At 50.0% G+C, this 27,040-nt stretch overlaps 1 protein-coding gene across 4 annotated transcripts in view; it reads right to left on the bottom strand.

Annotated features, from left to right (window-relative positions):
- Positions 1-27,040, bottom strand: part of USP7 (ubiquitin specific peptidase 7) — a 54,338-nt gene that overhangs the window by 4,072 nt on the left and 23,226 nt on the right. For 3 of the 4 annotated variants that reach the window (XM_025275262.2, XM_044936267.1, XM_025275263.2), the window contains exons 2-25: positions 24,266-24,370; positions 19,264-19,462; positions 17,646-17,784; positions 16,888-16,976; positions 14,959-15,067; positions 14,015-14,145; positions 13,527-13,581; positions 12,552-12,632; positions 12,360-12,450; positions 10,089-10,171; positions 8,285-8,394; positions 6,729-6,885; positions 5,871-6,015; positions 5,501-5,631; positions 4,708-4,842; positions 4,341-4,442; positions 4,083-4,188; positions 3,245-3,337; positions 3,088-3,155; positions 2,703-2,803; positions 1,684-1,837; positions 1,037-1,104; positions 488-596; positions 321-398 (exon numbers count right to left, since the gene is read on the bottom strand). In XM_025275262.2, coding sequence (XP_025131047.1) covers positions 321-398; positions 488-596; positions 1,037-1,104; positions 1,684-1,837; positions 2,703-2,803; positions 3,088-3,155; positions 3,245-3,337; positions 4,083-4,188; positions 4,341-4,442; positions 4,708-4,842; positions 5,501-5,631; positions 5,871-6,015; positions 6,729-6,885; positions 8,285-8,394; positions 10,089-10,171; positions 12,360-12,450; positions 12,552-12,632; positions 13,527-13,581; positions 14,015-14,145; positions 14,959-15,067; positions 16,888-16,976; positions 17,646-17,784; positions 19,264-19,462; positions 24,266-24,370 — 2,639 coding nt within the window. Of the gene's footprint in view, positions 1-320; positions 399-487; positions 597-1,036; positions 1,105-1,683; positions 1,838-2,702; positions 2,804-3,087; positions 3,156-3,244; positions 3,338-4,082; positions 4,189-4,340; positions 4,443-4,707; positions 4,843-5,500; positions 5,632-5,870; positions 6,016-6,728; positions 6,886-8,284; positions 8,395-10,088; positions 10,172-12,359; positions 12,451-12,551; positions 12,633-13,526; positions 13,582-14,014; positions 14,146-14,958; positions 15,068-16,887; positions 16,977-17,645; positions 17,785-19,263; positions 19,463-23,352; positions 23,528-24,265; positions 24,371-27,040 lie in introns of those variants that run through there. The other variant, XM_025275264.2, reaches the window with a different exon arrangement.

Below are 27,040 nucleotides of genomic sequence, written 5' to 3'. Positions count from 1 at the left end.
CAGTTATCAAGGTCTTGTTTAGTCGCTTCAGTTGTGTCCAACTCTTTGTGACCCTACGGACTGTAGCCCACCAGGCTCCTCTGTCCATGGGGTTCTCCAGGCAAGAATACTGAAGTGGGGTTGCCATTCCCTTCTCCAGGGCATCTTCCCGACACAGGGATAAAACCCATGTCTCCTGCATTGCAGGCAGATTCTTTTTCTGCTGAGCCACCAGGGAAGCCCTTTGACCCTGTTACCAGGAGTTTTTCAAGGCCTAAGTAGAGAGAAACAATAAACAAGCCACAATAAAAATAAAAATTTCACATCATGAAAATACTTACCTCTTCCCTAAATTGGCTGTTTAACCATATACACTTAAAACTTCGCCTGTTCTCAAAGTCTGTGATTTTCATCTTAAGCTGTTAAGAAAAGAGAAAGGCATTTTAGACCCGTCCCAACAGAAACCCGGGTCTTCTATGACCCACGGTCTGTTAACTTGGGCTCATACCTGCTGATAGTACAGTTTCTTAGGTTGTCTAGGCTTGAAGAACTGTAGCAGATCTCTTAAAGTACCTTCATAATTATGTCTAAGAGGATTACCTGGGCCATCCCTGTAACTACACAAGAAAACAGTACATCAATACAAAGCTTGTTTATTTGCCTAAAACACACACGCGTGAGTGAGCATCAAAGCAAACCTCTGCTCTGCCCCCTCGCCCTGCAATGTGGCCCCCATCCCTGGTCCCCAGTCCCTGTGTCTGTCACACACGAACGTTCTCTGAACGGTACATGGAGTCCCGGCTGGGACGGGCCCAGCCAGAACACGGGAGGGGAGGCATGCGGTCTTTAGAGTAAGGCTGGCTTTAGACAAGGCTGCCGGCTGTTCTGACACCTTGAGCTGTGGGGTCAAGATGTGAGTGGTGACAATTCTATGCTGAAACTAGGCGAGCGAGGTGGCCGGCTGCGAGCTGTGTCCATCGAGGGCTCTAACTGACGGGCGGGCTACGGGAAGCGTGCAGGCAGGACCCGACGGCGGGTGTCTGCGCATGCGGCTCACCCTTGAGACTTGAAGAACTGGAGCAGCATCGGGTCGGTGTTGAGCCTCTGGGCGACCGTCTTTGCCACCTGGGGGGGAGCAGAGAGTGAGGCTTCCATCCGCAGAGCAGACTGAGCCAGGCCCATGCACTTAGCACTGACTAACTGCTTAATGTTCTTAAAAAATGGGGCATAAGCTGCCAGAATTTAAATGCCCCAGAAATTTATTATTTAACAGGAATAAACTATACTTCTTAGTATGTATCCATGGGAACAGCATATCTGAGGAAGAACTTTAAAAGCACTTTTCACTTTTAATAGGGAGGTCTATATTTTCTTTAGACGATTTTAATAGCTCACACTTCGCATTATTAAAACGGAAGCAAAGCTGCTGTTAAAATTATGATCTCTGAAACCACCTTATGCCAGGGGTAGGGAGGATCTTGAAGAGAACACGGCCGGGGGCGGGGGAGTCGGGGGGAAACTGCTTCTGGTCCCCTGGCACCGACAACACCAACCAGCCTGGAGCAGAAACTTCCTCAGACAGTGGATGGTAACCCCTCCCCCAGAACCAAATCCACTGCACAGCCTCATGGGCAAGACAGTTTTAACGTAAGAAGGCAGTCTTCCTGGTGTGGAATCTGAAGAGAAAAGTGTTTGATCCAATACCTGGAAATAATTCATCCTGTTTGACAGCGTCACCACGAATCCAGGATCGTTGGGGATCGTTTTATCACAGAAAATCACATCGACACGGTGGTAGAGGTCTCGGAAGTATTCCTTTGCAGTGGGTAATTCACTGTTATCGTTTTCGGGGTCATCCCTGGGGAAGCAAGAGAAACACAGACGATCGAAATCCAGGCCAAGGTTCACTGTTCACTTGTTTTAAAAAGGCACCGTCTCCCAAGCAACAGTGGCACGAGCGCTGCAGATCTGAACTCAGGCCAGCGTTTCCCAAAGCCGGGAGCCTGCCCGGCCACCAGGAAAAGGGGACCACGGACAGAAGGTGTGCCCTGAGCGGCATAGGGCAGCTGCTTTCCACGCCTGATCTCACTCCCAAAACAGAATGGTGCCCTCTGGACAAGGGGGAGGACTCAGGACGCACGGCGGGGCCCACCCTGCCAGCTGTGCAGGCCCCTCCCTGACCGGGGCTCGGTGGGCTGGCACTTGCCTTCGAAGGAAGCCGGTCACCACTAAACCTACAGTCCTCACTGCCTGGCCCTCAAGGAGAAGTCTGCCGCCCCACTCTTGGCCCCGTGTGCGGCGGCCTCCCCGTGGCCAGGGTCCAGGACTGTCCTGCCCAGCCAGAAGGCCTCAGGAGCCCGGCTGTGTCACCAGGCTGCCTTCAGACCACACACCTGCTGGCTCTCAAGCGATTGCCCGAGTAGGTGCAGGCTAAGGAATTTCATGTTTTCAGGAAAACACAACGCTTTCGCTATTCCATAAAGACCTCTGTCCCCCTGCAAACAGTTATCACGCTCACTGTTGCCATTTTTAGGAACTAAAAGCATTCAGTGAGGAAAAAGCTCACCACCCCTAACTCCCAAACTCGAGAGGCGGCCAGCTGCGGTCAACACGCTGCCAACACCAAACAAAACGTGTCTCAGGGTCTAGAGGTGATCTGTTTTCTGGTTCCAGGACTTTGGATCTTCGTGCAAAGAGAGAAAAGCCCTTCAAAGGGTACGTACTTCTGAAACACTATAATGTCACCATCCATTAGCTCATCGAGGGCTTTGTCAAGAGACACATCGTAGTCCTGAATTCTCTCTGTTAAATTCGGTTTAACTTCCTGCAGTGAAAGAAACGGTATGGTTATAACGCAACGCCTGTCCAGTGTTTAATGCGGCCACACACTGAATGTCCTTCCTCTACACCCAATTCCATCAGCGCTACGTTTTTAATAATAATCATGGACACCCAGAGGGGACAGTCAGAAGTGGACAGAGAGAATCCTGACACCACCCCACTTGGCTGTGGTCTTCACACTGCAAATTCCGGGGAGCCACACAGACAGGACCCGTCCTTCCCAAACCACCACCAACATGAGGATTACAGAAAAATAAGGATCCAAACCTCATAGAGGATAAGGCTAGTATCCTGGATAAATCCTGCTCTGTCACACATAACCGGGAGCAAGTCACCTAGGTTCAAGAAAAATAAGGAATCCAAGGCTGCGACATGTGGCGACTTGAGCAAAACCTGTTCAGAAGGCGACTGCAGTCAGACTTACGTATTTTACAGGATATTGGTGTGTAGATATGCCCACAGTAATTCAAGCTCCGTGTTTTGGGATCGTACATCTTCAAAAATAACATCACATCATCTGCAGGGTTAACAGACAGGCTGTGTTGGGATCTTCCAGTCAGTGCAATGCTAACACATATCCACAGTAAGTTTCAGGAACAACTGAACCGACAGCGTGGAGCACTGGCGGTTACCGCGCGCCACGAGGGTTCTTAGAGGCTGCGCCCAGGACTGGAGCGTCATTTCAAACATGAACCCCACGGAGGTGCTGCATTTGCAGCAGCAAAGATGAGAGAAAGTGCAGAGAACGTAGGAAACCTAGTTTCGAGACCCGAAACTCACTAGCTACCAGGGGATACCTGTTCAGGGTTGTGTCTGCATTTTTGCCAGAGAAGTGACCACTTGAAGCAATACAAAAGAGCACACTCAGACCCACCCGTTTTGTAAATAAAGTTGTGCTGAAGTAGGGCTCTCTTGCCTAATCTCTGTGGCCACTTGGTTGCTTCAATGGCAGGCAGAGGGTCATGGCCCACAAAGTGCCAAGGATTTACTGCCAGCCCTTGAGAGTGACCCTGCTCCGTCCCCTGTCACGTGCAGAGCAGCAGAGCAGGGGACATGACCAGTGGCCGCCACCTTCTCTTCACCTGCCAGATACTACAGCCCATAGTCGGTCTGACTTGACCTGACCATAGAGATGTTAACGAGTATTCTGGGGACTAGTGAGATTTCTTTGCGAGAAAATGCTTAGCCCTGTGTTTAGAACGATGGTCCAGGACTTAACTCTGCCCTCTGGGGGTGCCAGGCTGGGCGAGGGGGGCACTTACGATCTTTATCAAACTTGGGTAGCGTGGCTCCACTAGCAGCTAGCTCCGGATCAACTGTTTCCAGGAATATCGTCCAGGGGTTTTCATTATCACTGAGCTCAATCATCTATTTCCGAGAGAGAGGCTGGGTTTAGGAGACTGAAATGGCTGAGAGAGACTCGAGTAACTGACAAGTCCAATCCCGTGCCCCTGGACCACAGGCCGTACAGCAGGGCCCGCGGTGTGCACCGTGCAAGCCCAGCCGCTGGCCGCGCTCACCGTCTTGCTGCCGTCGGCTTCGTTGTCCAGCATGGCCGGCCGCTTGGTGCCGTTGCTCCTCGCCTGCATGGGCCACAACCGAATCTGATCTTGTGGGAATCCCTGGAAATATTCAGAGTTCAATTAATTGAAGCACAATCAGTTTGTAGTCTCATTTGACATCAAGGCGATGGTTCTGTGATTAGAAGGGGAGAAGCGATGCTGACACCTCCCCCCACGGGTGTGGGCGGCGGTGCGCTGGCGGCAGGGGGAGCCGATGAGGGCACAACCGGAAGGGAAGGAGCCCAGCAGCACCAGCCCCGGGGGTGACTACCCCACCCGGGGGTGGAGGAGGGAGAGGATCACCCGCAGGGGGACGCGCGCTCACCATGGTCTGAGAGAGGTTCTGGACAAACTCCGAAAGCGAGGAGTTTTTCAGCACTTTGAACACAGTGTATCTCACTTTTTCTTCATCGTACATGTCATTCCCTTGATGGCCACAAAACTGGTCCTCTGCAACGATCTGCCAAGAGGTGTGGAAACACAGGCCAGGGTTTACACCCAAAAGGCAGAACAGAACCAGGCCACACAGACGGAAGCCAAGGTTCCAACACTAAGAGCAAGAGCGACTTGTCTTTTGCCTTCTTCAGAAGCCCCACGCAGAGAAACCCCAAATGACCAAGCATGAGGTCAGATATTCATTTATTTAGAAAAGACCAAACTGAACATTTATATGCAGCCAGTCTAAACTCATCCACAAGCTTTAACTGCAAGTTCACCTGGGTGAGAATCCCTAATTATAAAGCCAGGATGCACACGTACTTTTTACCCAGATGGTCAGTCAACTTGTTACAATTGCCTGTTTTCTAATTGCAACTAAATCATGAACCAACAGGAGCCCTCGCCTACCCCGACAGCACTCTCCCGGGCCCTGCTCACCCGCTGTTCTCCAGGCCCCTGCCCGTTTCATGAATGCTCGCACACCGCTGCCTTCTCTGGCAGCTTGAGAACCTCTCCCATCCATCTAAGCCGCCCCCTGAATTGGTAAGAATACTCCGAACGGTCAGGGGACTAGCCCGAGTGTCCCCTCGGCTGTGTGCTCACGGGGCTCGCCTGCCCTGGCACCCGTACTCAGGAGGAAGCCCAGGTCTGTGGAGCTGCCGCGCCGGCCGGAGGCTGACCTGCACTTGCATGTAGAGATGGGCCTCCTGCCGCTCCTTCCGCTTCTGCGCCTCGATCCTCTTCTCCTCCTGCAATCGTTCCACCAACTGCTGAGGGATGTCCTGGTCGGTGACAGCTTGTAAAACCTCACCTGGGGGACAAAGGCACCTGCCTTCACCTCTGTGCATTACGCCGGCACGAACAAAGCCATTCTTTAGGGCAGCGCCACTCTCCACCCTCGGTCTACATCCAAACCCACGGGCTCATGCCGGCTGCTCCCAGGCGGCTGGGAGGCAGGGCAAGCTGCACGCGTCTGGACGGCGGCTCCAGCTCAGGCCCGCGGTCAGGAGGGGAGCAGGCCCGGCAAGGGCAGGCGCCCGGCGCACTCACTGAGCTTGGACTCGCGGATGTAGACCAGCATGTAGGCGTTGGTGCAGTGCCGCACCGACAGGTCGTCGTCGTGGCCCCCGTAGTTGTGCTCGATGGCTTCCTCCTTCGTGCACCTGGACACCACGTCGTCGTCAAACTTACACCACTGTGACGGCAACAACAGGGGTAAGGCACACAGGAGGAGGTGGCGTTTCCCTGAAACACATCCTCTGCCACGGGCGACCTGCAGAAACTTGCCAGCGCTCTCGCCTTCCTTGTCCCAAACTCCGGGGAAATTGCTGACATCCACCCACGGGCAGTTTTTATAAGGTGCTCAGATATCAGCCCAGCTTCAGCTCAGGCTCCATCTCAGTCCACCGGGCACTAATGCCTTCGGCTGCAGGCTCTGCACCTGGCCGTGGGGGTACCGCCATCAAATCCCCCTGCATGAACTAGCAGGGCTCAACCTGCTCTGTTCCTTGCTGGGCGTGGACACAGACCCCCAGACCCGCATCTGCTCCGCCTGGTGAAGGTTACGTGATAGGATCCATGTGAACCAGGCAAAGCCAGAGCATTCATTATACATGGCACACGCGGGAACAAGCATCAGTCGCCGCCCCACCCTCGAGGGCCACAGATGATAAGTGTCAGACGTAAAGGGATCCTGTCAGATCCAATGTCCGATACTAAGATTGTATATATAAAGGACTATCACAACTTAAATCCACTTTGAACGTATCAACAGTTAACACAGATCAGAATGTGTAGACACGTCAGAGGCCAAGAAGGAATCCTTGGCCGCTAACGCCAAGTCTAAAGCGAGCGTCACTGAATTCCCACACAGCCTCCTGACCACCCCACCCCCTGACCCAGACTTACTTTGCCATCCCCTTTGGGGTTGAGATAAACCACATAATGTCCACCATGATTATCTCCACTATGAACCAGGACTGCATGAAGAATGTAATTTGCAGGGTCTTTAGGATCAGTTTTTTGCAAAAATTCATCAAGTGGTAACTGTTCAGGAAATTCAAACCTATTTAAAAACAAAAAACCAAAAAAATCATTTAAAGAGAAATCCAGGTTTCACTTCCGGTAAGACACTTCACTGTAAGGTTTTATTTGCTACCAGGCTCTCTAATTCACTGGCTCCTTGTTATGTGGAGAGGGCAGGGAATTTGACATGCAAGGTCCCCAGAACTCCTTCAGAGGACTCGCACATTGACAAAAATCTGAGGCTTGATTTGAGAAAAATGCCTGCAGAGTACTGATACACCTACCGGAATCCCCCAATTCCAGGATATTGCGACAAAACACACTACCTTTTCTAGAGAGTGGGTATCTCCTGGAGGACTGCGGTGGGAGGCAGAGCCCGCCCCACACCGCCCTCAGGGACTCGGGGCCGGCATCATGCAATGTACCAAGTACTCTGCAGGCATTTTTCTCAAATCAAGCCTCAGATGCCAGAAATCAGGACTTCCATGTGACAGCTCATGACGTGAAAAAATGTTGGCAACTGATTCTAATAAAACCAGGAAGAAAACCAAGGTGAGGGCCCAACAAAGCTCCTCAGCAGGTTGGACGGGCCTGCGGGCGGCTGGTCTGCGAGCTCCGCTGTCTCAGGGCCCACGGTGAGGGGCAAGGACAGACTAGCAAGCCCGGCTTCTGCAGGAGATGTGGTCAAGCCGCGCCCTCCCCCGAGTCTCGGGTGACTGGCCCACGTCCAGGAGGCCGGTTACTATCAGGCAGTACCCTCTGACCACGGGGTCAGAGTCACCGGTCCAAGTTCTGTCTGCTGAACCAGATGAAGCTGTGTGGGGTACCAAACTTTTACAGGTGCTTTAAGGGCCTAGAAAACACATGGGGCGGTGGGGGGAGCACACCTACCCACACCAGCAGCCCTGACAATTCTAGCACATTCTGCAAGTCGATAGGAACCCAGATACAACAAGCCATTGGAGAATCCTGGGTAAAGCAATAGAGGGATATCGAGCCCCACTTCTAGGGCAAGCAGAGCCTGAGCAGCAGAAAGCACCCGCCCTGGGGCATCATCTGCCTAAGGGTAGACAGAGGGGCTCCCTGCGCAGGAGACATGGGTTCGCAGCCCCTGAAGCCATCCCTTCAAAAGTGTAGATCAGACTTCCCCAGCGGCCCAGTGGTTGGGACTCCACGCTCCTCATGCAGGGCACACGGGTTCGCTCCCTAGTCGGGGAAGATCCCATGTGCCGTGAGGCTCGGCCTCCCAGTGCACTGCCCCCCTCCACCCCCAGAAAAGTTTGTCCCGAGGTGTCTGTCTCGGGACACCTAGGCAGAGGGGAAACCTAAACAAATGAGAGATGAGAGCGAGAATACAAAGACTTTAACAAGGCACCGAGACTACTCCCGAGTCCGGATGCTGGGTAAATCTTAAGTCTCACAAGCCCACTCTAGATTACCTGTCATTGATCTTGATGTTTTGGTCCGTCTGAGGATCATACATAAATCGCATCAGTTGCAGATGTAACACTGGTGGCAGCGTCAGGAATTTCACTCCTTTTTCTGCTTCCTGAACATTGAAAAAGAAACGCAGGTTTAGTTCGCCTCTGGTTACTTCTCCCAGCCACCAAAGCATTTCACAGCAGGATGGGAACACGTGGGGGACGTCTGCTGGGGAGACAGGTACGGGGGCCTTTAAATGCTCTACATGTGAGATCTCCTCTCAGTCTACATCACACTATCTTATTGCCCAGTGACAGGGATGGGGAAGGAAACCAAGGCGCAGTCACTTGCTGCCCTAACAACACAGTCATTAGACTCCGAAATTCTGGAGAAGTATGAGAAAACCAAAAGGAAGAGAGGAAAGCTGCCTGTGGGCGCCATCAGTCCCCAGGGCAGTCAGTGCTGGCCGTCCACTTCCACTTCTGAACACGCTCCCTCTTGCTAACAGCAAGGTCCCCTGCCCGCTGGCACGGCCCCTGCCCAGCCCCCGCCTTCCTCCCCCACCTCCGCTCCGCCTCGGCCAGCTCTTTCCTCACTAAAAGCAGCCTTGGCCGAATCCAGCCGCCACCAGGCCATCAGCCCTTCCTTCTGAGCTGTGAACCTTACGTCCAACACCCGTGAGGAAACGCCCACCTGGAGGAACGGGTGTCCACGAGCAGCCACACCTATGTGGCAAGGTTCTCTGATGTACATTCTCGTATTTAGAGAACAGGGCAGTTCTGGGAAGAAAACCAAAAGCCCAGGAACCCATTGCCACGCAAAGGAATGGCATGGTTTTGGGACCACTCAGGAGAATAATAGAAGGCTCCTATTTCTTGGCCACTGTCTCCAGAGACTCTGATTCTAATATACATATTGCTCACCCAGACTCTAAAACATTCAGTGTGGGTAAGGGCGGTTCTTGTGACTTGTGTTTCCTAAGTATACAGCAGTATGTTCCCTAAGAGACTTCCTGATCTACACCCCAGCACCCCGAGTGGCCTGACCCGGCAGGAGGACAGCAGGTCTGTGGCTCACTGCAACACGGGTTCACTCGCGCACACACTGCTTTAGCAAGCTTGGTAAACACGGGGCGGTCTGAAACACTCATGAATTAGCTGAGGCAGTTGGTTGAGATTTACGGGGCCGGGTGGTTGGACCCACGTGGACGCTGCTGATCCACCAAGCAGCCTGACCGGCAGCCTGCACAGGCCACAGGCCACGCCCTGTGACCGCAGACTGTGGCTGGGTCACACCCTCTGGGCCCCGCGGAGTTCCTGCAAGGCCAAGTGGCAGAGAGGCGGGGACACCGAGCGCTTGTGCAACACCAGAAACGCGCTCCTCACGCTGGAAGTCAGGATTCTCAGAAAACTAGCAAGAAAGAAAGGCCAAGCACCATCGCCACCAGCCACCAAAAGTGGAGTCCAGTGACTGAGCAGCTCTCCCTGTGCCCAGGAGAGACAGGAGAGTGCCGAGTCGGAGGACACGCTGGGTCAGGGGCAGCGTCGGATGGAGTGGGAGGGGCAGGGGAGTCGGGTGATAGTCCCGCCTCCGATCCACAGGAGGATCAGCCACCTCCTGCCCACAGCCTCCCCAGCCGGGCACCAGCGACAAGACCAGCTCTCTGCTGTCACGTCCAGACTGAGAAACACGATCCTTCCGCGCGCTCCACACCAGCGGTGCGTGGACAGACTCTAGGGGGTCTCCAGCTCGTGGTTAAGCGCGGGGTCTGAACACAGAGCACCAGGACCGGAGGGGACAGCGGCCCACAGTCTCGGTTACCTGCAGGCCGTGCTCCCCGGCGTCGTATTTATTGTCGCCGTCCAGCTGTTCTACCGCCACGTAGTCCACAAACGATTCAAATACTTTCAGGAGAGAGAGAGGAAAGTCAGCCAAAGTTATCACTGAAGCTTCGATCATAACACAGCCAACCGCTCAATTCAGGTGCCAGAGAGGAACGAACATACCAACAACCGCAGCCGTGAACACGAACTCCCAGGTCTGCGCCTTCACTGACCCAGGGAGAGGTGTACACTCTTAAGCAAACAGGGTGCTGCTGAGTTGGCCAGAAAGTTTGTTTGGGTTTTTCGTAATATCTTACAACATTATCTTGTCTTATGATAACACGGAGTGGATGTTTTATTAATAACAACATCAGCAACATTAGAAACAGCCGAGAATGCGGCCACGTGTAACTCTGAACACTAGAACCTAAGTGTTCTCACCCCCTAAATTTAAAACAGAAATGGTAGTGAAATAATGGATGGGTTCACGGACTAGACAGGGGAGTAATTCTCTCACAATATCCATGCACATCAAATCATGATGAATACTTGTTAACCCTTTTATGATTGCATCAGTTATACCACCAGGAAGCTGAAAAGGAAGAACCCAGAATTCATCCAAGGATGGTAGCCAATGGACCAGCACAAGAGTCTAGAAACAGGCCTACACAGATACGCAGGGCTCACTGCTGACAGGGGGCAGGCAGAACACCTCGGGGCCACACTGGCCCCAAGTAGAAAGGAACTGCTCTGGGTGGGTTGGAGATCAACAGAAAAGATAAAAGAATTGTCTGATGACTTCAGGGAAGGCATTCTTAGGCACAAAAAGCAGAGTGAAACACTGGATTTCACAATTATGAAATTCTGTTAAACATATGGCTAGATGGCAAGAGCAAAAAAAGTGAGCCCCAGATGCAGGAAGAGCCCCAAAACCCAGCCCAGCGTCCAGAGGCCATGAGGAAGCAGCAGCACGGTGGTCGTGATGCGGAGCAAGCAGCGCCCCCCGCGCTGGACTTGATTACAAGGGCAGCCACCACTTTCACACCCTGAGTGAAGGCAGCGCAGGACCCCGTGAGCCTCCAAGGCCCCGGGTCACTTTCTGGACCTTCCAGGTGGCAGCGCTGGGGAGGGAAACCCCAGAATCTCAGAGTGTGGGGATTATAGAGGCCCCAGGCAGCTGGCCTCTGCAGGATGGAGGGCCCAGGAGAGCCCAGGCAATGTACTGAGGCTTCTCCGAGAGCCTTGCTGAGCACTGACCAGGGAGGGACAGTCCCCACAGCTCACCCCAGCCTGGAACAGCCCTGCTCTCTGCAGCCACAGTGAGAAAGCCCCACAGGGACGGGACCTCGGGCAGAAAACCTGCCAGATACTGCCTCGGTTGTGGGGACAACTGAACCCCACAGTTGCGGCAAGAGACCACACTTAAATAGGCCTTGAAAGCATCAACTATCTCCATATAACTGAAATGTGCCCCAGAACAGAGGTGAAGAACAGCCAACACCAACAAGATAAAAATCATGACAGCTGGCATGTAATGAAAGACGACTGGACAGGCAACAGGGCTGGAACTCACAGCCCGTGATGAAAAACGAGTCGACGGAGATAGATCCAGAAATCACAGGATTAGCAGACACGGACATCAAGTTACCGTGAACGACGTTCCGCACGTTCCAGGAGATATCCAAATCACCAATGAGCTTTTGAAAAGGTGAACTCTCCCTGACTTCTAGGCAAATGCAAATTAACCCAAGACAGCACCATCTTCTACCATCCTGATGACTAATTGGATGTGGAACAAGTGTTCGCACCTTGCTAAGGGGTGGCAGGGATAAATGGCTGCTTCTGTTAAGCTCGAAAAGAATGGCTTTCAAAGTCTTGTGTTACATCCCCAAAGCGGAATACTACACAGCAATGAAAATGATCAGGTAACTGCTGCCACAAGTGCGTGGAGGCAACGCTGAGATAAAGCAAACTGCCAGTTACAAGACTATGTCCTACGTGCTCCATCCTTGTAAACTAACCCAGCAAAGGATGTTAGAAGCCCAGTGTCCCCGGGAGGAGAGGCAGGCAGTGGAGGAAAGGGCCAACGTCTTCCTTAATTAGCAAACGTTTTAGTTTCTTGGCCTGAGTGGGGTTACCTGTCTGTGTTCATGAGATACATTCGTCACTTGGGCCATTCTCTATAGTGTATTTCAATAAAAACCACTCGCATCAATGAAGCATTACAATGAATTATGAAAAGGTTGTGCTATATGTACACAGAACTTACTGTTTTTCTTTCCTTTTATACTTAGCTGGATATCATAATAATCTTCTCTTCTATCAGATCGGTAGTCTACTTCTTTACACTGGATATAAGACTACAAATAAGGAAAATAAGGTGGCTTAAGCATTAAGCGTCAAAATACGGACACTGAAAAATTTTTACACAAATCATTCTTTAAAACTGGTAATCACATACCACCATCTTGCCTCTGAATAATTTAGGTATGGTGCCTTCTACACATGTGCCTTTCATCTTGTTTTCCACATTATCAAGCAACTGGAAGAGAAAGTTTTGGCTTTCAGAAAATGTTACGCTTAAGCATTATGCAGTAATTTGAAACGTGACTAGGAAATTTCAATGGTCAAAGAAATTCTAGACTATAAATATTATGACCTTTAGCATGCAATTATCAAAAACATACAAAATCTTCTTTCTTGGTTGGATATTTACAAAAATAACTACATGCAACAGTTGAGATTAACCCTCTATACAGCCTTTGGAATGAATTAGTAATTTGTAGTGCCTTTAGAAGCATTTTTTTATATTCATTTTTACCTCTGTGGAAAAGCATGTAAATTGAGCACTAAACTTAACTCGTATTGGTCCACACCAAGAGATTAATGAGGTTGAGCCTGTCAACAGGATTGACTGGTTTGTCCATGGATATTTAATGAACTGGATTCAATCCAGCTAGTGCTGCAAAAAAGAAAACACACCTTGCCCAGCCAATCACCTTGAATTGCCATTTCACGTGTGTGTGTGTGTGTGTGTGTGTGTGTGTGTGTGTGTCTTGCATCACGACTGGAAAGTGGGTGCCTGCTAGTGACTAGAGGCGGCTTGGGGGAGAATCACCCACACAAAGGTCTGCCTCAACCAGGACTCATTTCTTGGGTTACTAACTGGTAGATTATGCCAATTTAACAAATTAACAGTCCACTACCTATACGGTTTCCCCTCACACTTTCCTACCAAATCATTTTCAGTCTTTCTGACCTTTAAATGAGATACGCGCCATCTTTTCTTTCTAGCTTAGTCCTGGTCCTGAACAAAGATGGGCATAACTGGAGTAACAGTGACTAAAGTAGGTCTGAGGTTCTGTTTGGTAACAACTTCTGATAGTGCTTCGAAATATGAAATGTAAGAGGAAAAAAATTATGGCAGGAAACTCACCACTCGACAGAGCTCTTGAACATCGTGTTGCATGAAGCTATCTAACGTTTCCCACCTTAGAAAGATAAAATGAATATACATTGAAACTTCTAAATTTCACACAAGATTAAGTTAACAAACTACACCATACCACCAGTCATCATTCTTAAACTAATTTAGAGGATTATTTGGGGGGTTATAATTCAAAGCCAAGTTGAATTGTATCCGGACACCAAAACACTCCCAACTTTCTCTTGTTCTGAACGTCTTACTGCACGAGGAGGTCAAGTTTGCAAGTACACGCACAGAAAGCTTGAAGACCATTACCTATCCTTTTCCTGACAGGCAAACCTAAGTGGTGCATTAGTTCTCAAGCAAAATTCTAAGAGCCCCCATTTACAAAGAGGTCAAACCAAGAACACTGGTAAAATGCCTGACACCACTGCGCGCCTGTGCTATGCTCTCAACCCCTCTGCGTCCACTAGCTGGAAAGGTCTCCCCACACGCACCCGAATGACTTGGTCAGCTTCTTTGTTCCTACGGGCTTATCGCTGTGCTGTAACTCGTAGAACACTCTTTGTAATGCTAAAGGGACACTTTTGGATGAATCGTCGCCCTCTGTTGGCATCATGTACACAGCCTAAAAGAAGCAATTCAGAAGTAAAAATGGAATCTTATGTGAAAGTATCATTTCTACCACAACGACTAAGGTAGATGGGCAGGGCTTCTCACTATCCCCCCAAAGAGCCAGAATATTCTTCCAACAATTATGGACGTCTTTAGAGATAATCTAGAAGTTACAAGAAAGTGCAAAAACAATTTTAAGCATTACTCATAGCGTACCATCCAACAAGAATCACTTCTATTTCATACTTCTTAGAGCAACATTTTTTTAACATAACTTGACATATGAGCAAAAAGAATTGATGAAACCTTCAACGCTACTGAAATTATCCACACTCAGCCTCTGATCTAATCCTATCAAGGTAATTACTGCTTCCTGGAAGACTAGTGCGATGCAAATAGGAGTGCCAGCAGACCCGCCAATGTGTCTGTGCTATTCTCATGACCTTCCTAAAGTACAAGTAACTATCCTGTTAGATTTTACATTTTATCTATAAAAACTGAAAAATCAGATTACTGGCCAGTAGTCTTTCAACTCATCACCCTCCATATAAAACTTTTCATATCTTCCTACTACTGACTTTCATATTAAAAAAAAAAAGCTTGATTATTTCTAGCCTAATAACGTTAGGTTTGCTGGCTGTACTAAGCTTTTCATCACACCACTTGGCTTCACAAGTGTCTGAACATCGAGGAATGAGGCTACGTGTAAGCATGAGGCAGGGCCCTCCCTGGAGACAAGCCTGGGGCCGGGCTGTTCTTGCCCCAGAATCCTGCAGAGAGAAGGCAGGCTGGGGAAGGTTGAGCGAGAGAAACACCATCCATTTACCTTGCGTAGCTGGTTTGTGAAAAATAAAGTCTGCAGTAGGCTGTTCATGTAGCAAGTCGCTCCCTGATTCTTTAAGCCGACGTAGCCCGTGTGCTTCTTTGAGTCCCACCTACAAAATCAGTTTGAGGTTCAGGCAAGGCTGCGCCCCCACGTTTCTGCCACATGGCTGGGGCCGGCTGCTCTGTGCAACCACCTCCGCCCCCTTCCTGACACGAGGTGACGTCTGAGCACCCACCTCCAAGGGAGTTAATTCGTCGCAAAGCCAGGAGTCCTGCTCACCCGGCTCCCTCCAACGTCACCCGTGTGGTTCACTCAAGTGTGGGGACTAGGGGGAACTCGGTCTGACTGGAGCAGCTGCATGGCTGTCATGTGCCCAGGGCACTGCTTCCACATACAAGCTATACAGCAATCAGACTGGTTCCCTCGCACACGCATCACACACACGTTGGTCGTACAAGGCAGAAACCGCTGAAACCCTCTTTTCTGTAGTATCACATACGCGAGCAAGGACACGTATGGCGACAGGATCAGACCTCAACTCCTAGGGCCTTTTCTCGAGTCCGTTTTATCTCTGGCTGCTTAGGACAGTGAACCGTCTGCAGCACCCCCACAACCCCCCGTAGTAACAGGAAGCAGAGGAGCCCTCCCTCTGCACAATGCGAACACGTGGCCAATGCTAGACGTTTCCTGTGAGGTCAGCATCAGCAAAGACTCGGACACTGCGGGTATTAGGTTTTCTTAAGACAGTTTTGACTGCTAAGTCTGAAAAACCCAATCTGCTATTTTTGTCAGTTAAAAGACATATCGTAAGTATAGGGGAACACGTTTTTAAAACAAGGGCAAAAAAACCCCACAAAAAACTAGAAATACCACCTTGTTGCCCACCCTTGACCCCGGATATCTGAACATGATTCAAGTGTACAATTCAAGTGTGTGTTTCAAAAAGGAGAGTCTGATTTCTCTGAAAGTAGCCCAATTAATATGAAAACCAGCAGATCTCATTTGTTTTTTAAAATTCCCAGTGCCACCAAGCCACCCAGGTCAGTCTACACACTCTTGCCAGAGGAGGGCCACGTGGGAAGAGAAACACACGTGAGCAGGCAGGGCACCTGAGCCTGCCTCGTTCCTAGACCGCACTGTGCTGCTTTAGTGCTTGGCCTCGGACACCTGTTCAGCTCCAACCTGATCCCAGCGCACCAGCTGAGCCTCCAGTGGCCCCTGCAGACTCCCCTGACACCCTGCCCATTCCTCTCCCTTCTTACCCATCAAGGACCCAAAGCTACATATTCTTCAAGGCCAAAACCTTGCTCTTGCACACAGCCCTCCCAGACCTGGGAAAGGAGCGCATCCTTCCAGCTGCCCACCCTCTCCCCACCATCACACGCGTCATAGCGCTGCGCAACCCGCCAACAAAATAGCAAGTGCATATGCTGCCGCAGTTCCTGTTATTAACTCCTCTGCCCGACGGGTCCCCAGGTTCTTTGAGGCTGTAAAACCGTAGCTGCCTCGTTCACCACAGTTACAGCCCCCAGAGCCCAGCAGCGTGTCTGGCTCACGGAACTGTTACTTGCTCAGTCGTGTCCGACTCTGTTACCCCATGGACCGTAGGCCACCAGATTCTTCTGTCCGTGGGATTCTCCAGAGAAGAATACTGGAGTGGGTTGCCATGCCCTCCTCCAGGGGAGCTTCCTGACCCAGGGATGGAACCCGGATCTCCTGCATTACAGGTGGATTCTTTACCATCTGAGGCACTAGGGAAGCCCAGGCTCATACAAACTGCTCGATAAATGTGCCACACAAAGGCACCGACGTGAAGCTGGCACACACGTCTGTGTGCCACAGGGCAAGCACAGAAAGGGTGCGTCTCTCCTGACACAGGCACCTCTGCTCACTCCTTTCACTACAGCACCCAATCAAAGGAAAACTTACGCAACTCCATGGGGGGCGTCCGCCTGCACAAAGACTTCAAAAGTGACTTTGTCATCATCAATAAATCCTTTCTCAGGATCAGTCACTTCCTATAAAAAAAAAAGAATATCCAACTTGCATGAGAACACATGAATGCTCGCTTCATTTCAAACAATCACCCTGGTGCCTGGTACTTAACAGATTAAAATACTGCTTTTTCAAAACACTGAAGTTGTGCTTTCTAGTTCTGCAGTGCTCTGGCCTGTTTTCAACAATGTTGTCCTCTGAATGAAATCAGCCAAAGTCTGGATGCCTCCTGGAGGAGTCGGGGGAGACCACCTCTCAGACCCAAGGCCTCCATGTCCACTTAGCAGGCAGGGTCCCAGGAGGCCACCGAGAACACTCTAGAGAGCTGAGCAGGGTGTTCCTACGTCCTACTGGCTTCTGCTCCTGCAAAAGCAGCCCCAAAGCACTGACGTGAGAATTCACTGGTTACTGGAATCTCCCTGCACCGTGCCAGCCTCAGTATTATTTTTCTTAAAGGAAATCTAGCCTATCCAAAAAGCGCTAGACTACTTTACCTTACAATGTCTGATCGGAACACTGGCTGCTGAAAACCTCAGCAAGGAATCGGGAGGAAACCCGTTTTCAGTTACCTATCCAACTCGCAGAGCAAATGTTTCTGATTCCGAAACGAATGGACAGAGGAGCTGAAGAATCAAGGATCAGGGAGCGAGGATCGGGGCTCGGATGATTCAGTCTGAGTAACTGCTACTTACGCTCCAGGCCATGAAATTGGAAAATCCCCAGTCGTTCTCTTTATGGAAGAACAAGTGACTGATGCGCCGGCTGAACGACTTCTCGTCATCTCTGTAGTTGATGATCTTCAGCACCGCCTGCGCGTGACAGGACCAAGACCTGTGCGAGGAGGGCGACCTGAGCCTCAGTCCACAGGCGGACCCACACCGACCCCGTTTTTAAGAGCACACAAAATCGCCCGTATCATTTCCTTCTATTTTTGTTTTAGATGGAATAAAGGGCACACATGTCGATCTTTAATGAAGAAAGAAGTGAAGAGGGTCCCGGGGTGCCCCTGTGTAGTCTGGAGGGATTTCAGTCTACGTTTTATGTCTTTTTGATTTCTAAAAGGTTTCAAGTTTTTTCTTGATATCTATAAAACACAAGTGTTTGAACTTCAAATAGCGTCCTGAGATTTGACAAGAGACGATAGCTTTTTGGTCAGATAGCAGTTCTAGTATCACATACGCTGGGGCTGCTTGAAAAGCACTGAAGAATGATGAACCTGTTGGTTGTCAGATGGACAGACCTAAAGCCCCAGGTTCTACAGTGTCACTCCTGCCCCTCCCCCGGGGCTGCGAGGCTCCCGGGTCGGGCTGTGCAGGGGGCTCCGAGAAGGACCCCGCCACTGGGGAGCGACTGCAGGTGCAGACATCCGGGGCAGACTGCACGTTAAATGCTTGAGGCCCAACTCAGAGCTCACAGGATGGCTTCAAACGACCTCTGACATGCCGCAGACCCGAGAGCACAGGGGCAGCAACTGCTGTCCGCTCGGGCCCCCGTGTGGGCTGCGCCTGAACCAGCTGCTGCTCAGGCTCAGGCTGTCTGCTGGACTAAACAAACCCAGCCCAAAGGCTTGTCCGATCAGGTCAGATTGTAATGTGAACTGAACACAGAAGTAAAAACACAGCCGAGGCCCTGATTGCTCCTTAAAACTGGCTTCTGAAACACTCAGGTAAAGAGGAAAAATGAAAGGAGCTGGGTCCCCCCAGGGCCGCGGCAGACTGCTGGAGCCAGTTCGGGAGCATCTGCATTGAGGTGCCAAGAGCCACGATCTGGGGGCGGCAGGCAGACGTGGGCCAGGGAGGCGGCCTTCTCCTGGGATGGTCAATGGAGAATGAGGCAAGGAGACAAAGTGAGCTGGGATCCCCTCAATCGCTCAACTGCGCTGCTGAGAAGCACTGGGCAGCAAGAGCTTGGTCTTTAAGTTTCCAAATAACCCACAGAGTCAGTTAACATACAGTGCGGAGGTCTGCCTGGCGAGTTTTCCTTAACTATCGTCTTCCCCTCTGGCAGTTATTGGTAGGATAAGAATTACGGTAGTCCAGAGAGGCCCTAATTCCATGTTCCACGGGCAGGTAGATTCTCACATACACAAAGTTTAGTGTTTTATTTGCAGGAAAAATATACACCTTTTCTAGTTTGGAGATAATACCTACCAGTGAGTTTTTAAAGAGGGAAATGCATTGAATCTAATTGAAAATCAAATTGCTATGTAGAGGCAGCAAGGAAATTCACAGAGAAATCCAAAATTCAAAGAGGCCAATCTGGCTTATAACTAATTGTGGATTTGTAATTGCATCATTTAAACTGTCTTACGTGGAATCAGATTCAGCATTGCACTGGAGAAAGAATCCTACGCTTTTTTGGTGTGGTCTGTCTGGATAAAAGCGTGGCATCACCATAATCTTCCACGGCAGATTTCGCACAAAACACGGAGGGCTAAGGACCGACTCACTCAGTCTGCTGAAGCGCTCGACAGTGAACTGAAAGGTTGCCTCGGAGCGCCAACTCGTGTCTGCAAGAGAACGCTTTGTCAATCACAGGGCCCAGGGACCGCCGGACAACACTGAAAGCAGGACAAACCTGGGATAAACATTCTCTACGATGGCAATTCAACTGCTGAAGCCTACCCCTCTGGGGCAAGGAGAGCATCATCTCCAATTCAGTATCAGTCTAAACTGTGAGATGACATACAGGTTGTGTGAATAAAACCCCAGACTGAGAGGGCCAGCAACACACATCTGCCTTCCCACCAGACCGGCTCAGTGTGATTAAGAATGTCTACTCTACTCTGTCTTAATTCCCAAGTAATCTGCAGCGAGTGGAGAGACTGGAGGAAAGGAATAAACTTCTGTCACATCTGTTCAAGGACAGGGCTTCGGGAGGGAAAGAAAAGGGCTTGAGACCTGGGCTGAGTGTAGAGAAGAGACATGGATTTGCAGGCAAACAGGGCCTTCTGAGGAGTGGGGACAGCCATCCCTGGGAAGTGCAGCACTGCTTAGAGATAAGACCATTCCTAAGAAGTTAGCTAAAATAAACATTAGCTTCACCAGTTCACCATTTTGGTGAAATAGCACACTAGATTCTCTAAGGGGAAACATTGTGGGGGGTGAAAAATGAAGAAACTGGTATTCCTTTGGACCTGAACAGAATGAACAGTTAAATTTACTCAGCAAGACCAAAGGCCAACTTAAGGAATCAAGGTTTCTTCCAATAAAAAGCAAAGCATTGGTAAGAATTAAACTAAAAAGTCACATTTTGAATTCTAGCCTTTTCTGCTGGTGACTACTCATTTCAAGTGACCCCAGGCAGTGATACTAAGCGCCGATAACCCATTAGCCTTCTGCAGCTGTCCAACACCCCCCCCCCCAAAAAAAAACCTGTTACCGGCCAGCACATACGAAAACTGCAGCGGGGAGGACAAATTGCTACACAACTTTCCAAGCAGGTCCCTGCTCTTTATAAGCCTGTCTCGTGGCAGGAGGGGTAGTGCACAGGCGCAGGGGCCGAGGGCCACACGTGACCTACAGAGTAACAGGAGGGCCTTTTCTGGCTGAGCAGCAGGGGCTACTTTGTCACCCCCAAGTCCAGGCACAAGTGGGGTTCTCAGGCCTAGGGAAAGGGTGCCGAGAACACGCCCAGGCCCTTCACACTTCACTTCTTCGCACACAGAAACTGCCCCCACTGTGGCTGAGTTTGTTCTTAAGAAAACATGTCCATCAATCCTCATGAGAGGGTAATATTCTTTACCAAAGAAAGAAAACCCCACAGGATGTGCTAACAGCGCTTTTCTCTCCATTTAAAGGCTCTGTCCCCACTTGTTTTACTACCCATAACCCGGCTCTTTGCAGAGGCCCTCAAAGCAAGAGCAGCTGCATGGCATGCGATGCATTCAGGCCTCTGCAGGGGTCATCCTCATCCGTTCCCGACATAAGAGTCCACGGAAAAGGCAAAACGCTTGTTGCAGAGAATGCGGTCCAGAACGCCGGGGAGAGAAGTGGGCCACTCCTCCACAGCCACATATATCGTATTTGAGCAGAGTCCAAACCCCGCAGCCAGGCAAGGCAGGTGCGACTCAGCTCCCACATTACAGGTGGGGACACCAAGGCTTGCTGAGGTTAAGTGGCTTGTCTCATCCAAGGTATCACAGGGGGTCTCAGGACCCAAGAGCTGTGGACACTAAACACAGTGACCAAAGCCATCTTAAGAGTTTAGGGGACCACACCCAGAGCCCGATTAAACCAGCCACTATCTGGTGATGACAGGACACGTTCCGGGACCCAAAGACATGACGTCACAAGCCCCCACCTGCGTGACTTTCCGTTACCATTCAGGTTTTTGTAGGATGAGTTTTATACAAAAAAATGCCTTTTTGCTCTTCCTCCCCACACTTCAGTCAAACAGGACCACACGAACCTGGCGTGGGTGCAGAAGCAGGCCAGCCCCCCAGGGCTCCTGGTGCCGCCCTAGCCCGCCTCCTCCCCTCCCCTCCCCCACACAGTTCACACTTGCTGAATCACACACCAGATGTGAGATGCTGCTTCACGCCCAAGGCACAGGATTATCTTCCAAAATATGCTAATCAGGAGGTTTGATGTGAGATTTCATGTGAATAAAAATGTCACCACCCCGTCTTCAAGCCCTTCGTACCCATGGCATTGGTGGCCGAGACCAGAGCGCAGCTGCCCCCCAAGCTCTTCCCGCTAACGGAGCAGCTGAGAACCTGTACTAAGTACCAGCAGGTCCAGACAGGCAGGGGTACAGCAGAGCGGCAGACAGGAAGCCCCAGTCTCTCTGGCGGACAGGGCTGGCCTCGTGACCGTCCTCTGAGGAGGTAGGAGAGAAAACGGGTGGAAGGTACCCAGGACCCCATGGACTATTTATGCAGCTTTCTCTATCTGCAATGGCTTCAAAGTGAAACCCTTTTGGGTAAAAGTGGTACACTTGGGATTATAAAGACTACCTCCTATCCTGTCGGATTATTGCCTCATCCAAATAGACTCTGACCTGCCTGAGCACCACGGGACATTGACTGACCCACGCTAGCGTCTGTTGGCGAGCTTTTGTGCCGCCTGTTGCCCTCACATATCCTGGCAGAAAACCTGGTCCCCCAAAAGGTGGGCCTGAGGTTCCCCCAAAGGGCACTCTGGCAGAAACTGTATCAAACCTCAATTATTCGTTCTAATACAAATCTCTGCACATCCCAGTTAATCACCCCCGCCCCATGAAAAAAACAAAAACAACTATTCCTCCGCGGGCACCAACCGCCTGCATCTACAATCCCTCTACCTCGACTGGACATTTCTCCCACCTCTGCTGTCAGCCACTCAACTGCCGTGTAAGAGCCTCCCCGCCACGAAGGCGTCTCTGTGTGGACTGAGGCTCCTACCCTGCGGTTCCCCACACCGTGTGCCCTCCCTACATTACGCTGCCAAAGGAGACTCGGGAAAAAGGGGTGCTAGCGTATCAGAGGCTTGGGGAATCATCAACAACAACAAAAAGGGCTTTCGGAGAAACATGTTAGGAGGCTAACGGCTCACAAGTACTCAGTAAAGAAACGTGCTTAACCCAGCACTCCTCTCACTTTCTGCAGATTTCTGAACAATTTCACACGCACATATTCTGCCATTAAATGGTTCAAAATAACTATCACCACGGCCCCCCGCCCCACAGACACCATCTTTTCACTCTCCTGCCCCTGGGCCTTTGAGAAGACCAGGAACAAAGGGTATTGAAGACCACTGCTACTTTGTCCTGTAAAGTGCTTTTTCCAGCTGATAATTCACAGTAGGAGCATTTCTGCTTTTAGGTTCCGTAACGCCATCATTGACTACTAACAATTTAGTACAATTGGCCTCAAAAGGAAGGGATGTTGTGTACACTGTGCTCTCCTTACACTGGTTCTCAGGTGAGGCAATCTGGGGCCCCCGGGAGACTTCTAGCCACTATGAGAGACATCTGGAGCTGTCACGACTAGGGAGGGAGGAGGGGATAACACGGCAACCTAAAAAGTACAGGACGGCCCCTTCTGAGCAAGAAGGACCCACCAAAAGGCTTGGAGGCCTCGGAAGCCTGCGCCTGGATCCACATCTGCGCCTCCTCCCGAGCCCTCCCTCCCCAAGGACACCTGGGGCGACGCCAGGACGAGCCTGCACTGTGGAACCAGCTAAGGGCAGGGCTCTGGCTGGCTGGGGCGGCTCCCTGCTCTGGGAGAGGCTACCATCGACCCCTGCCTCGGGCCTTCCCCGCGGCGCTCTCTGAACCACTGCTGGCCTCTCCAGGGTCTGCGATGGAACCAAAGGGCCCCCGCAGCCGGGGGGCCACCCCACACCGTCGCCCTCTGGTCTGCGGTGGAAAGCGCACTCCACAGGTAACAAAGCAGCGGGTCAGACCACGCCTCTTTACCTTCCTCAGATATGGCCTCAGCCCGCTGCCAGGGGTAAAGCGCACTGTGAGAGAACTCTCAACTACGGCTGCAGTTTCTCATGGAGGCTGAACTTTTGGCAGGAGGTCTGAACAGCAGTCCTTCTGGTGGTGCAGCCCGTGACTGACGGTTTCTTTCAACTGCCCCGTTACACCCCTGGGAAGGACACAACCCTCATGAGGATTGATGGACACGCTTTTGACAGAACACGGTTTCATATTACACTGCAAGACTCCGGGGGGCCGCATAAAGTGACTATTGGCTGCTACCTTCTCGTGGGGTTGACCTGGCAAACGCACAGGTCACACCCGTCTGATAAGGCATAATGAAGAAATAGCCTCGAGAGAAAGTGCTTCCCTAGGCCCAAAATGCCCATGCATGTACAAATGTGTATACTTTGCGCAGAGAAGATAAAAGACCAAAAGTCAGTCTGGGGGATGAAGCCCAAAGCTCGATTCTGATTTTTGAACCTAACCGGAGGGGGGAGGGGTGATCAGCTACAGACAACTGATACACCTGCTACAGTAAGAATGCAATGGGAAGCCACGTTCCAGTGTCTAGAAGTAGTGTGCTGCAGACGGAAAGGAAAGGACAGTAAGGTACTTGTTCTGAGTACTAGGAGTGGCTGGAAAATTAACTGCAGGCCTGAGCAAATACCCGTCAATTACAGACTTCTGTATTTCCACCTTCTCGCCTAGGCTGGGGAGAATCAACTTACCTTGAAATTTGCAGGCAATCGTGAAATTCAAAACCAAACCAGGCTCCTAAATTTTGCTCAGATACAACTTCCTGAAAACTAGCTACTCTTAAAGAGACTCAACAGTCCTCACGGAAGAGGTGTCTGCTTCTGACCTCTTTTTGCCCAACACGAGGAGACGAAGCCCGGATACTCACCGTCCTCCATATCCTCCTCCGTGTTGCTGTGCCCGTCACTCATGGCCACATTCCCGTTGATTACAGGGTTTTGGGTAATTCTCGGTGGGTCATCTGTATCTCCAGCTTTGAAGGAAACAAAGAAATTCCACGATTTTTACCTTCCTGGCTTGGATCAAGTAAACAAAAACATATCTGTACTCTGGACGATTTCCAGTCACTAATAAGTTCCAACCATGCCAAATAACTATACTCTACCCCAAAAGATACTTACTGGTATGTATGCTAAACAAACTTTTGTTCCTTTCAAAATGCTAAGTGGGTTCTGAACACACAATAATCGGCTGAATTTGCAATGAAATTTATTTTGAAAAAGGTTTCTACTCATTAAAACTCAATCCTAGAGAAAATATTGTTTGGGGGTGGGGGGTTTAAAACAGCATACGTTAGAATCTTCCATCATGGATACACGTGCCTTAAAACAGCAAGGTCATTCTAAACTGTTACTGGACACTTCAATCATATAAAGTATGTATCCATACCAAAGAACAGGAATGGCATTTTGGGGTGTGGGGAATTTGAAAAGGGGATCCCTGGGAGGATGAGAATGGACAAAGATCCTACAAAGGATCTTGAGATTAGCAGAATGCTTGCTGAAGGCTGGCCTGGAAAACATTTATATAAAATCAGAAGTGAGGATTTAAAACTTTTAACCAATGACTGGCAAGTATGAAGTATAAACTCCAACTGTAACACTCCCATCCCTCTTCATTCATTAACTACAATCTTCTTTGAGACATAGGGCCATGGTTTAAAAGAAAAAAAATTTTTTTAAACTTCTGGCAGGAATTAGGATTTAAATAGCCTCTAAGAACCCACGGAGGATGAAAGGAGTGAGGAAAAGGGGGACATGGAGGTTCTGGAAGGTTGTAAAGGCTCTAGTAATGGAGCCCAGGACCACGAGGCTCCTGAGCCCTTCAGCAGCCCAGTGTCTGAAAAAGGGAACCATCTCCAAGGAGTGGCTGGATGTTACTTATTCAAGTGTCTGATAAACGTTAAGGAGGTGGTAGATGACGCCTTGGTTGAAGTGCACTGGGTTGAGGGCCACTTTCCCTTTTTACTTCCATGCATTGGAGAAGGAAAGGGCAACCCACCCCAGTGGTCTTGCCTGGAGAATCCCAGGACGGGGGAGTCTAGTGGGCTGCCGTCTATGGGGTCGCACAGAGTCGGACACAACTGAAGCGACTTAGCAGCAGAGGGCCAGAACAGGGATTTGATGAACCCGCTTTGTACTTATATACGTAACCAAATTTTCAGGCTTGTTGCTAGTTAACTCCAAAGTTCTCACACAGCTGGGAAAGTTCTATAAAGCCGCTTGCTTTGAAGAGTGGCCTGGGCGGGGCGGGGGTGGCAAGCTGAATTCCATCATTAGCCCACTAGTAACATTATGTGGAATTGTCTTAAAAAAACAACAAATGAGTCCATTTTTAAACACCTGCCTCCTTTAAAAAAAAAAAAAAAGAATTACAGGGCATTGTAGTATGGTAGTTCAGAGAAAGAATTGTGGTGATCAGCATCAACAAAATGCCATCAGTAAACTCATAAGGGATTTAAACCTGACTTAAGCTGATCCCTTTGGAGAAAGAATTGGCAACCCACTCCAGTATTCTTGCCTGGAAAATCCGATGGACAGAGGAATCTTGCAGGCTGCAGTCCATGGGGTCACAAGAGTCGGACACGACTGAGTGACTTTGACTACTCTGACTTGACTGACTGGTCAAAATGGCCATACTTTTAATTTAATCCTGTCCTTCTGGCAAACAGAACAGTTTACTGCAACTAATGATGTTCTGTGTTTCCTTGTATGGTCAGCTTTCCCTGGCAACTCAAACACTCCAACAGAAATTAAGAATACCAGCTACAAACAGGAGATGTGGTTTTTTTAAAGTAGCTACATAGCTGTGTATTTGGACTTCAGTATTTCAGAGCCTTTCCACCACTCCAACAAGCAGTGGGTCTGATTCAGCACCATGGACAGCACCCTTCCCTTTCTCCTCTAGGCAAGTTCCAAACCTCAACTTCAGGTTACATTTCTCAAATAATTCCTGAATATAAACCGTCCTTTTTTTCCTTGAGTATCTCAAAACACACCTTAGAGTTCCTTGGAAGCCAAGAAACAGGTATTACCACCCAAATTTAGACCACTGCCAGTCTTGATGTTTTTGTTTTTATTAAATATCAATAAACCAGTGAAGTTGCTCAGATGTGTCTGACTCTTTGCGACCCCATGGACTGCAGCCCACCAGGTTCCTTCATCCATGTAATTTTCCAGGCAAGAATACTGGAGTGGGTTGCCAAGAAGGATCTCCAGGGGATCTTCCCGAACCAGAGATCAAACCCAGGTCTCTCACATTACAGGCAGAGCCACCAGGGAAGCCCAAAGTGAAAGTCACTCAGTCATATCCAACTCTTTGCGATGCATGTATAGTCCATGGAATTCTCCAAGCCAGAATACTGGAGTGGGTAGCCTTTCCCTTCCCCAGGGGATCTTCCCAACCCAGGGATCAAACCCAGGTCTCCCACATTGCAGGCAGATTCTTTACCAGCTGAGCCACTAAATATCAATATATACATTTAATTAATTTTTGTCAGGGTTATCAATAAAAGCTGTTTATGAAAACACAATTTTTAAACTGGCCCCCCAATCATGACACCCTGACAAAAAAACTGGAAAGTAAGAAGTAAGGAAAGTAGAAATTCCTTTTCCCGTTGCTTATCTAGCTTGAACCATATATG

The sequence above is a fragment of the Bubalus bubalis genome, chromosome 24, assembly GCF_019923935.1.
Source record: "Bubalus bubalis isolate 160015118507 breed Murrah chromosome 24, NDDB_SH_1, whole genome shotgun sequence".
Classification (NCBI taxonomy): Eukaryota; Metazoa; Chordata; class Mammalia; order Artiodactyla; family Bovidae; genus Bubalus; species Bubalus bubalis.
Note: the sequence above shows the minus strand (reverse complement) of the source record. Positions and strands in the feature narration are given on the sequence as shown.